This window comes from Syngnathus acus, chromosome 23 (genome assembly GCF_901709675.1).
Source record: "Syngnathus acus chromosome 23, fSynAcu1.2, whole genome shotgun sequence".
NCBI lineage: Eukaryota > Metazoa > Chordata > Actinopteri > Syngnathiformes > Syngnathidae > Syngnathus > Syngnathus acus.
The window spans coordinates 3899737-3910668 of record NC_051107.1 but is presented as its reverse complement, the minus strand read 5'-3'; the positions used below and the strand labels follow the sequence as shown (position 1 = coordinate 3910668).

General features: G+C 49.4%; 1 protein-coding gene across 5 annotated transcripts; it reads left to right on the top strand.

The window, feature by feature from the left end:
• Positions 1 to 77: 77 nt before the first annotated feature.
• On the top strand, positions 78 to 10451 carry LOC119117530 (putative homeodomain transcription factor 2). 5 transcript variants are annotated; one of them, XM_037243863.1, is made up of 21 exons: positions 80 to 409; positions 1414 to 1466; positions 3470 to 3550; positions 4720 to 4776; positions 4982 to 4993; positions 5679 to 5748; positions 5826 to 5984; positions 6056 to 6224; positions 6529 to 6690; positions 6797 to 6998; positions 7068 to 7211; positions 7281 to 7437; positions 7511 to 7581; positions 7645 to 7773; positions 7840 to 7925; positions 8011 to 8203; positions 8279 to 8410; positions 8488 to 8796; positions 8870 to 8965; positions 9034 to 9159; positions 9236 to 10451. In XM_037243863.1, the coding sequence occupies exons 3-21, from the start codon at positions 3506 to 3508 to the stop codon at positions 9254 to 9256; spliced, it is 2340 nt and encodes a 779-aa protein (XP_037099758.1). In that variant the 5' UTR covers positions 80 to 409; positions 1414 to 1466; positions 3470 to 3505; the 3' UTR covers positions 9257 to 10451. The 5 variants fall into 5 exon arrangements, with proteins under 5 accessions (XP_037099760.1, XP_037099758.1, XP_037099759.1 ...); XM_037243862.1 differs by having other exon boundaries at positions 82 to 409; positions 6797 to 7211; positions 8488 to 8574; positions 8641 to 8796; XM_037243866.1 differs by lacking the exon at positions 4982 to 4993 and having other exon boundaries at positions 84 to 409; positions 8488 to 8574; positions 8641 to 8796.
• The last annotated feature ends 481 nt before the right edge of the window (positions 10452 to 10932 follow it).

The window sequence follows — 10932 nt, the reverse complement described above, 5'->3', positions numbered from 1 at the left end:
ACCATAGTCCCCGTGCTCGTGACGCAGGGCAATTCTTTTTCACCTGCAGGAATTAATAATGTCCGCTAGAGGTAGACAATCCACTGTCTTCTTACATTTTTTTATGCGGTTTAAAGCGGTTTAATGATGGTGAGTCGCACTTATGACGTGTTTTGTTTCTCCACGGACACACTAAGACTGCTGAAAATGTGGAGGCGTCTTTAAGTGAGACTTTACGGTCGGGGCGAGTGAAGTGAACTTGTATTTTTGCATTGCTCGTCACTCAGCTTCAGAGGAGCTCAACAAGCTGAACCAGTGAGCTGATGCCGAGCCGCCTCTGAACACCACGGACCGGGCTGGCTAGCTCCACGCGTAAAGCTTTTCTTTTCATCCATTGTGTGCGGCGGGAGCAACTTTGACCGTCAGCGAGGTAAGACGCTGCAGCCCCCGCCAGTTGCATGTCTGGGTCAAGAATGGGAGGGGGGGGGGGGGGGGGGGGGGGTCTTTGTGGCCGCCGGGTAGCATAGCCGTCTGGCTAGTTAGCTCCCGAGCTAGCTTCTCATTTTGCAGGGAGGGGGGGCGCTTAGAAAACGCTTAGAAAAGGGATAAAGGAGAAGAACACGTTGTGTGCGCGTTGCTCGTTGACTGTTTTTATTGTACATCACGCTTTAAAAGGGCAAAAAGGAACCGTTGTTTACATCTGTATCTTTGCACTTGCACTTCAACGTATTGGATTGATAAGAGTTTGCTGTGAAGCTGATTTACTAGATTACCCATGACACGGACAACGTTGCCTAAAGGTAAACTCTTAAGGTTGTGTTCTCATACTTGAAAATGTTTCCTTTCCAAAGTTTGTGTAGATTGAGACTATTTTTGTTTTCCTCAAAGGGATTAAGTTGTCAGGGAAGATTGTTTGTTGGGTGAGGTCAAAAGGTGACGGGATGGCACGGCTTTTATTTAGTCGGTGCTTACTGAATGCTTCTTCTGTCATAGTGTGGGACAACTAGGTGTGTCAGATGGAAGGTTAGACTAACAATTAACACTCCAAAAAAATAATCTCAACTTGTTAGTGCGAGCCGCTGTGCAAGCTGTGAGATTGGCATACGATGTTAGTTGCCATGGATACAATGGATTGCGATTAATGGTCACTTATTGCGTTGTATTTGTTTTTGAGTTGTCGTCGGGCACCTGCGATGCCTGGCCGAGCGAGCCCGTCGCGCCGCTGGGCCGGTTACATCACTTGCTGCATTACTGTTACATCACCCGCCCGCTGCCTTGTCTCACAGCTGCAGATGTTCAAAGTGTGAACGTAGGAGGAAGCATCCCCTTTTTTTCTTTTCTTTTTTTTCTCGCTGTTGTCCCTAGCAGAAAAGCTGAGTCGCTATTGTCCCCAAATATCAAATCATTGATGTGTGATGCTCATTTCTTGTGCAGAGTCACCGCCTGGAGCCTGACAATCCCAGCGTCAAGACTTTTCACCACCGCTGGTATGTTAATTCACATTGCTACTGTCCCAATACTTTTGCCCACGTGCTGTCGGCTGACCGGAAGTCAATTTCAGAGGATACGAGTCCACCCCTGTCCCCATAGCGGGCCGGACGGAAAGTCTCGACCCATCATTGGGGTGCGCCTGTGCTTATTTGGCTCGCCCGCCTTCATTTGGCAGCCCGGCGCTTTTTCCAATGTGGCACAAGAGATGTAACCGGCACCCATCATGAAATATAGAGCAGCCACAGGAAAGGGGGGGGGGGGGGGTGACAGCTCAGGTTCCACTTAGCTGAGTTAACTCGAACTCGTCCAAAAGTGTCAATTAAAGTATCGTTCTCCATTGCATAACCCAATTATGACTCGCATTGTGTATGAAATAAATTCCGTCTCGTGCCCCGCCCTTGTTTATCTGCCTCCTTTCATGCGTTTCCATGACACTTTGCACGCATTATTTTTCATGCCATCAAAATCCAACACAGGTTAAAAGGAGTCTTGACATCGTTTGCAAGTTAAAAGCTCTCCGTCAGTGGAATGTTCCATGTGAGGCTTGTCCCATTTGTATCCTTAGTGTTGGTTTCCCCCAGGCTCGGGATGACTTTGCTCTTAACGGCCTCCCCGATGTGTGCACAGCAGTTGTTTATTTTTTTCCTCTCGACTGAATTTCTATGGAACCGGCCAGTGTGCTGCACTTTGTGTTTGGTGTCATGTGACTTGAGTGCATTAAAACGTCTGCTTGTGCTCCCGAAATACACACCCAAAGCCGCAGTGTATTTTGGGAACATTTTTTTTTTTTTTTAGGGTCCTGCTGTGTTTTCCCTCTTAAATGAGTGCACAATCTGCAATTTTGAGGCCATATTAGGCCAACTGGTGAAGCGGAGTTGCAGCCAACCGTTTCTGCCTTTAAGTGCCTTAAGCTTGGAGGATTAGAAGTTCAGACGACTTCTGGCCGGACAGTCTTCCCGTTGCTATAAATGTCTTTTTCTTTCCGCCTGTTGTGTCAAGATAGACAGGCACTCGGGCACTCCCCACCGCTCTTGACCGAGCGAGCACGGCCTTGCCGCGTGCGCTTTATCACGCTTATCTCGCGGCGAGATGGCAATGCACTCCATGTTACGGTCAGCGTGCGACGCTTCACAGTAGAGGAAGACCTTTATGAGAAAAGTGACAAGAACAAGGAAGGAGCCAGACACTTGCTGACCACATCTTCAAATTTCAACTAGCTGGCTTCCTTCCTGCTTGTTGTGGCACTAGTGGGGGCACTGCCCCCTTGAGGAATGCTCAGACCCCCCCTTTTTTTTTTTTGTATTTCCCGACAATTTTCTTCAGCATTTCCACATGTCCCCTCTCGGAAACATGTAGTGAAGCTTTCTCAGCTTTCTTCAAATCATTTTGAGGGTTTGTAATTTTGAGATATCCCCCCCGGCTAAGAAAAACATCCTCGATCCGGTTGGCCGTCACATAGCCTTGTGTCATCGTTCCTGCTTCAGCACAAAGTCCAGCCTTCCTTTAAATGCATGACATCATCCCAGCGGCGGGGGTCCACCATTCGGCACCTGTTGAATGCCGACGTTGGCGTCAACACAACAGGGTGGGGTTGGAAGTGGCTTGTGGCGCGGCCTGATACTTTTTATACATAGTAACAAGAAAAAAAAAAACAAGAATGTGCCTGTCAAAAGTGACACGTCTTGTGCGCACAACAAATTGGTGTCAACGCCCAAATGTTAAGGGCGGAGCCCTGCGCTGCATTGTATTGCAAGCGTCCTACTTGGTGGTGTGACCGAGTGGCCTTCCAACCACAAGTCTGCATTTTGTACAACCATGTTACAAATGTGCGCACACGTGTGCTCGCCGCGCAGGTCCGCCCCTCCCTCCCCCCGGCGTCTTTAGTCCGGACACGCCTGCCTCCAAATTGCGTGTGCGCTCGCTTTGCTCTGTCGGACTCACCTTCCTCTCCCTCCTGTGTGATTTGTTGTTGTTTTTTTCTCCCCCCTCTCCATTCCAGTCTAAGATGCCCCAGACGGCGAGAGGTGACATGTAAATGGCTTCCAAAGTGAAAGATGCCGTGGTGTGGTACCAGAAAAAGGTGAGACGCTGCTTTTATGGCCTGCACTTATCGTGCTGTGAACTTTGTGTACTGCAGTCGTTGAAAAATGTCTTCGATGATTTATGTCTTCGATGATTTAATTCTGCAGCTCCTCCAACCCCTGATTGATGATTAATTATTGACGAGCCTGTGTCCCAATACATTTGCTGTATGCATGATCTCCATTCAAAGCAAAGGACCCGACACGTTCAGAATATAAAACGGGCCAGCAAGCCGGCGTCGCGTGTCATCTTTTTTCCGTGGTTTCCGATATCCGATCCGCCGCTGGACTAATATCGATACCCGCCGACCTTCTCCCCCCCTTCCTCGCCTCTCACCTTACGTGTATCTCAGCCGTCTTGGCTTTCGTTATTTTCCCCTTCCTCTGGCAGACACGCTCCGCTTGACGACAACGCGCATCAACGTGACTCACGTGCAATTAAAACGAAATCTGTCTGACTGCATTCAAGCTGTGATCGGAGTTCCCCGGGCAATCCAAATTGTTGAGTCAAATTGTTGCCGCGTGAGCTCGTGAGGAGAAGCGCTGAGTCATGAATGAGAGACGAGTGGGCTTCTCCTTTTTCATACATGCAAAACTGGAGTGAGATGTTTTTCATATTGCAGGTGGAAGTCAAGTCAAAACATCTTATTTGCGCCTCCTCTCGTCGAAACGTGCTACTTCGGTTAGTGTTGCAAAATATGAACTCAGCAGAGAAATCCACGTTTTTCTTTATCCATCACGGGGGCGGCCATTTTGTCTTGCCGTCGACCGAAAATGACAACACGGAGATGCCCCATTCGGTTTCGCAAAAAGATCACCGATGAGCTAATTTGCACGCTAGCAGCTCCTAGTTAGCCGCCGGGTTGTTCATCATAATCCCCACTCCTCCGACTGCGTCGCCATGGCAACCCTCAGCAAGTGCCGCAGCGCACACCACGGGAGTCTCGCCGCACTGTGTGGAAGAAATAGGTCAAAGTAGTTGAACCCTGCCAGGTCTCACGGCTTATCTTGTTGCCACGGCAACGCCACGCCAAGTCTGTTGACTCCACGTGTCACGGACCGATGACGCTCGCACGCCTCAGCACTCTTTTGTGTCTGTCTGAATACAATTAATCCGTGTCGTCAAACGAAAAATCTTCACGAGTCTGTGCTTGTGTTTGTCTCGTAGATTGGCGCCTACGACCAGCAGATCTGGGAGAAGTCGGTGGAGCAGCGGGAAATCAAGGTGCTCCTCTCCCCATTTACTTTTGGCCACCGCCCGCCATTCATTTGTTTTCTTTCTCACTTTCTTCAAGTTGTCTGCTCCCTCCCACCTCCGTCCTCGTCCAGTGTTTGTCTTCTTTTTTTTTTTTTTTTAACCATTTCCTTTCTGCCCCACTTCCTCCTCTCCATCTTCACCCATCCTCCCTGTCAATCGTCCTCGTCTTCAGTTTATATCCCGGGTGAGTATTCAGCGGCGGCCGGCGCGGTGCACGTGCGCTCGCTGACTTCGCGGCGTAGACGTAGCGCCGCTTGTGTTTGGTCCGTCCCCCGAGCGGCCCGGGCCTTTGTGTTTGGTGTGTTTACCCCTCCACGCTTGCCCACGTGACACCCGAGTGGAAATGAAAATGAAAAAAAGTTTTTGGTTTTGATCCAATGTTTATCTAAGGAAGCCGTTCACAGTCTCCGAGAAGCTTTTGACGCGGCCGAGTGGCCGTTATAAAGATAAGAAGCCGCAAATAGCTCGCAGATAAGAACACGAGTGAGCGGTTTGTTTGGAAGGGCAATGCCAAGATAAATCTAACTATCGATCCCCTCGTTTGGGTCGGCCTGAAGGAGAACGAGTCGACAACGCGTGACTCAAACGTGCACGCGGCGTGTGCTTGATGTCTTTTGAACACGGGTTCGGTGTGGCTTAGTAGACTTAAAAAAAAAAAAAAATCTGGTGTGTGACGCAGCAGGGACCAAATGGAAGAAGCCAGCCGGCATCTTGTCGCGTGGGTTCCGTACGCGCACCTCGATGCGACTCACCCAGTAGGAATGCATCTAACGCTTGTAGAAAGTACCGTGTACCTCCCAAATGGAAACTTTTTTTTTTTTTTTTTAATCTGCCTTCATTGATGTTTTTTTTTTGCGTCCTCCCCGCAGGGCCTGAGGAACAAGCCAAAGAAGACAGGTCACGTCAAGCCGGACCTCATCGACGTAGACCTGGTTCGAGGTGAGAAGAGGCTGACCCTAAGCGCGTGCGTGCTGACGAGCGCCGCCGTCATTCTTTCATTTTGCCTCCCTCCCAAGGCTCCGCCTTTGCAAAAGCAAAACCGGAGAGCCCGTGGACCTCGCTGACTCGCAAGGGCATCGTGCGCGTGGTCTTCTTCCCTTTCTTCTACCGATGGTGGATCCAGGTCACCTCCAGAGCCATCTTCCTCCTGCTGCTGGCTCTCTACGTCTTGCAAGGTGTGGCTCCTGGCGAGCTTGTTTGAATATTTCAAAACATTTATAACTCCGCCTCCTCTAAATGTCCACAGCGGCGGCGGCCCTCCTCTACGCCAGCATCCCGCAGCCTCACGGCATCCCCGCCACCGAGGTGTTGGGCGCCATCTGGCTCATGCTGCTGCTGGGCACCGTGCACTGTCAGATCGTCTCCACCCGGACGCCCAAGCCGGCCTCCGGCGGCCTCGGCGGCAAGAGACGCAGGTGATGAGAAAAAAACTTGTTTGCCATGGAGAGTCTCTTCGTTCAAATTTTGATTTTTTTTTCTTTTTCAATTGATCATTATTGATCAGGCTCTCCATCACAATTGCAAAGTTTGGAGTTTGACGCCGCTTTGTGTGTTTTTGGAGCGTCTGCATTTTCACTTTGGGAACGTCGCCTCGACGTTTCACCTCTCTCGGGAAGGATCGTCGCACGCCCGAAATGGGCCGTGCAATCATTGGGCTTGGTTCGCAAGGCTCCCAAGCGGCGGCCTCTAAGTCTTTCTGTGTCTTTCCCCCGACTGAAGGAAGTTGAGGAAGGCCTCCCAGATGGAGGTGCATAGGGAAGGCGACGGCTCTAGCACTACCGATAACACGCAGGAGGGGGCGCCGCTCTCCTACTCTGCCAGCGCCACAAAAAGCCTGGGCACTCTCTTCCACGGTTTCTGGCATGATCTGTGTAAAGCTGGGTGTGTATTTCCTTTCTTCCTCTCCGAGTGGCCAAAGTGAGGCATTTTCTTCTTGCTTGAACCAATTGAGGCGCGGAATTGTAAGACCCTTAACAATTTGCCCCAGGTCCAAGAAGTCCAAGCTGTCCATTGACAAGTCGACGGAAACGGACAACGGCTACGTGTCGCTGGACGGCCGCGTGACCAACCGCAGCAGCGAGGAAGGCCTGCAGCGCTGCGAGCTCTTGAGCCGCCTGGACGAGGCCTGCTGGGCTGCCCGCGGGCCGCCCCCGCAGGCGCACGCCGCCCGCAGCGCCGCCGCCGGCAAGGTGAGCCGAGGCGCCGCGCGACTCCCCGAAAACATAGTCACGACTCTCAACGTCGCCGGTGTCTCACAGGGGCCCGCATCGGACGAGGCGTCCAGCGAGGAGGACCCCGAGGCGTCTTATATCGCCCTCCGCAGGGGAGTCGAAAGACTTAGCGTCGACTGTGCGCTGCGAAACCGCAAGAGCACACACCACAAGAAACACTACACCGTGGAGGTCTGTCAAGTCCTGTCCCCCCATGCCCCCCACCCCCACCTCGGAATCTCAATGTTTCTCTTGTGTCAGGATGTCCCCAAGTCGGGCACCAGCTGCAGCTCCAGGTGCTCCAGCCTGAGGACGCCCGACTCGGAGAGCACTCGCCACGAGTCGGAGACGGAGGACCTGCTGTGGGAGGACTTCTTGCACTGCGCCGAGTGCAGGTCGTCCTGCACCTCGGAGACGGGTCAGAGAGTCCGCCGAGCCCCCAAACACTTTTCCGCTTGCGTGCCTAACACGAGAATCGTCCTCCTCCGCAGACGGAGAAGGAGGAGGCGCGCCGTTGTGTCCTCCCACCAAGAAGGAGTACAGAGACGACCCTTTCCACCAGGTCAGCAAACGCAACACCGTCCAGTTGATATTTTTGGAAACTAACCTTTTTGTTCCTCCTCAGGGCCACGCCCCCTGGCTCCACAGCTCCAACCCGGGCCTGGAGAGAGTGAGCGCCATCGTCTGGGAGGGGAACGAGTGCAAGAAAGCTGATATGTCCGTCCTGGAGATCAGTGGGATGATAATGAATAGAGTGAGCGCACCACCAACGCACCTTTTTTCATTTTGAATTTAATCCTAACGTGTTTGCGTGTTCCAGGTGAATCTTTACACTCCGGGAATTGGCTACCAGGTGTTTGGGAATCTGGTGTCGGTCACGCTGGGTCTCACGCCCTTCGCTTACAGGTGGCTTGATTACTTTGCGACGAGTCGGTACGATTCTTTTTTTTTTTTTTTTCCCCCCCCCGATGGTTACTTTCTGTGTCGTCAGACTTGCTCAGCACAGCGACTTGGACCGGCTACCCACGCTGTCAGCCAACGAGCTGCTGTCCGTGGCGCTGGGCGGCGGCTCCGGCTCGGAAGCCCTGGTGGTCACCATGGTGACGCTGAGCTTCATGGTGCGGGTGTGCCTCATCTGGCTCTTCTTCTTCTTGCTGAGCGTGGCCGAGAGGACCTACAAGCAGGTGAGGACCATACTGACGATGACTATTTATTTATTGTTGCCAAACTGGAGTGTATGAAATAAATGTGGTTTTCAGAGGCTGCTGTTCGCAAAACTATTTGGTCACCTGACTTCAGCCCGAAGAGCCAGGAAATCAGAGGTTCCTCACTTTCGACTGAAGAAGGTCCAGAACATCAAGATGTGGCTGTCACTCCGCTCATACCTTAAAGTAAAAGAAGTCTTGATTGAGATTTTTTATTTATTTTTTTGGCTGAACGCTTTTGAACGATGACGATTCCGTTGCAGCGTCGAGGCCCCCAGCGCTCCGTGGACGTCATCGTATCTTCTGCCTTCCTGCTGACGCTCTCCGTCGTCTTCATCTGCTGCGCGCAGGTAACGTGCGCGAGCGCGCCTTGCCGTCTTGTCACGGCGATTCCACTGACGTTCGTCCTCACGCAGTTGCTGCACGCGCAAGAGCCGTTCCTGGAGTGTCACTACAACTGGGAGTTGGTGATCTGGTGCTCCAGCCTCTCGCTCTTCCTGCTCAGGTTCGTCACGCTGGGCTCGGAGACCAGCAAGAAGTACAGCAACACCTCCATTTTGCTCACTGAACAGGTGGCTGAAAACACACACACACACACACGCACACACTTTGCTTCTTAGTACTGATTGTGTGTGTGTGTCTCAGATCAACTTGTATCTCAAGATGGAGAAGAAGCCCAACAAGAAGGAAGATCTGACGCTGGTCAACAACGTCTTAAAACTGGCAACCAAACTACTCAAGGTGTGTGTGCGCGTGCGTGGTCATCAAGCGTGCACGCGGGTGACGTTGCCGCCTTTGTCGCTTCGCAGGAGCTGGATAGTCCGTTCCGGCTGTACGGTTTGACCATGAACCCGCTGCTGTACAACATCACGCAGGTGGTCATCCTCTCCGCTGTCTCGGGCGTCATTTCAGACCTGTTAGGATTTAACTTGAAGGTGAGCGTGACAAAAAAAGGCGCAAACACAACAGCGTGTGTGTCCGTACATGTGTAACATACGTGTGTGTTTGCAGCTGTGGAAAATCAAGTCGTGACAATGAGATGACTGAAGAAGAAGAGGACGACGTATCATCATGCTTTGTCCGTCAACAAGCTATTTTACCTGCTCAGTGTTTTCACCTTTTATTTAACTTCACTATTTATGACGTCTCACATTGTGCCCTTGAGCTTAAGTTATTTTATCTTCTTGTCCTGAATATTATTTTGTCGCTTTTGTTGCTTCTCAGTGCAGTGCGATATTTCATGGCTGTTTTTTTGTTGTTGTTGCTGTTGTAATTTTGGTTTTTATTTTGTTTTAAAAGTACTCGTGTGTTCTGCCTGCTTTTGATAATAATACTGTTACATTTTTCAACGCAGGTACAAATCCCGTAATTGGATGACGTGAACAATCGGCAGCAAATCAGTCACCTGCCACATTTTCAGGTTCGCAATTGGCTGACTCACCAAGATAGAAATTAGGAAAAAGAAAGAAAACTACAAATATGGAAGATGGTAGTAATAAGACTACAAAATAAGGATGGTTGCGTTGAACAAGAAATGTAAATGAAGCCAAAAGTGTGACTAGTTTTAATTTTAAATCTACAAGTTATTTTATTTTATTTGCCCATTTCATTCAAGAATGTCTTCCGCAGTATTTTCTCTTCATATCCCCCCCGAGTCGAGTCAAAACACAAAACAAATGGCGATGTAAATGGTAGTTTGGGGCAGGCAATCCGATTGGTCAATTTATGTGCATCAGTATTAGCTCGTCACGTCGAAGCAGCCTGGTTATTGAAAGAAAACAAACGTGCACTTTAAACCTACAGCGGATCATTTGCATCAGTCTCGTCCAATTTAAATGCTGACAAATGTTGTGTTAGCATGTTGCTAATTCTATATTATTCATAATTGTGTGCGGTAGAAGGAGACCAAAGTGCTTGTATTGATTGTTTGAAAACAGTTTTTTTCCCTACGCTGGTAAAAGAATGTATTTGCAGCTTTAAATTTTGTCAGGTTGTACATTTGTGTGGTTTTTTTTTTCTTTTGTGGTCTCTTTATATTTTCAAGTTTGTTCTTCACACTTGTGGGGAGAAGAGGCATGTTTGAATATGTGTTTTATTTTTTTAAGGAACAAAGAAGTGTATGTTGAAACATGAAGTTCAGACGGTCCAAAACATTCACGTTTTTGAGAGGAAATTGGTCTGTCGACATTTTGATAATAAAATCCAAGCGCTGGATGATATAATGCTACTTGGTGTGTTTTTTGGGAGGGGAGGGTGAGTCCAAGCCAACCAAATATTCTGGAGGTGGTGGGTTCTATCCTCAAGCCTGGTAATCATGTCCAAGAGTCCTTGAGCAAGACACTAAGGTTTGTTATTCCTCCTCTCTCCAAGCAAATTATCAAAGTAAAAAAAAAGTCAAAGTCTGCTTTATTGTCAATGTCTTCACATGGCAAGACACACAAAGAAATCGAAATTACGTTCCCACTATCCCACGGTGACAAGACATAGTACACAATATACATACAAGTAATTATTAAACTATTATTTTTATTTTTAATAATTTTTTTATTTTTCAAATTTCAAGCTCAACACGTTTATTTTCAGTTTCAAGTTGTATTTTTTCACGTACGAGTTTTATTTTTTCAAGTACAAAACATTTGACCCCAATTTTCGAAAGATTCCTAAAAACGGAAGTGACGTATCACGGAAGTGACGTTTAGCCTCAGCGA

What these genes read in the sequence shown, in the direction of transcription:
- LOC119117530 (XM_037243862.1), top strand. Translation starts at nt 3,506, where the DNA reads ATGGCTTCCAAAGTGAAAGATGCCGTGGTGTGGTACCAGAAAAAG. An exon ending in TGGTGTGGTACCAGAAAAAG is followed by an intron (nt 3,551 to 4,719) that starts GTGAGACGCTGC and finishes TTTGTCTCGTAG; the next exon opens with ATTGGCGCCTACGACCAGCA. An exon ending in GAGACGACCCTTTCCACCAG is followed by an intron (nt 7,582 to 7,644) that starts GTCAGCAAACGC and finishes GTTCCTCCTCAG; the next exon opens with GGCCACGCCCCCTGGCTCCA.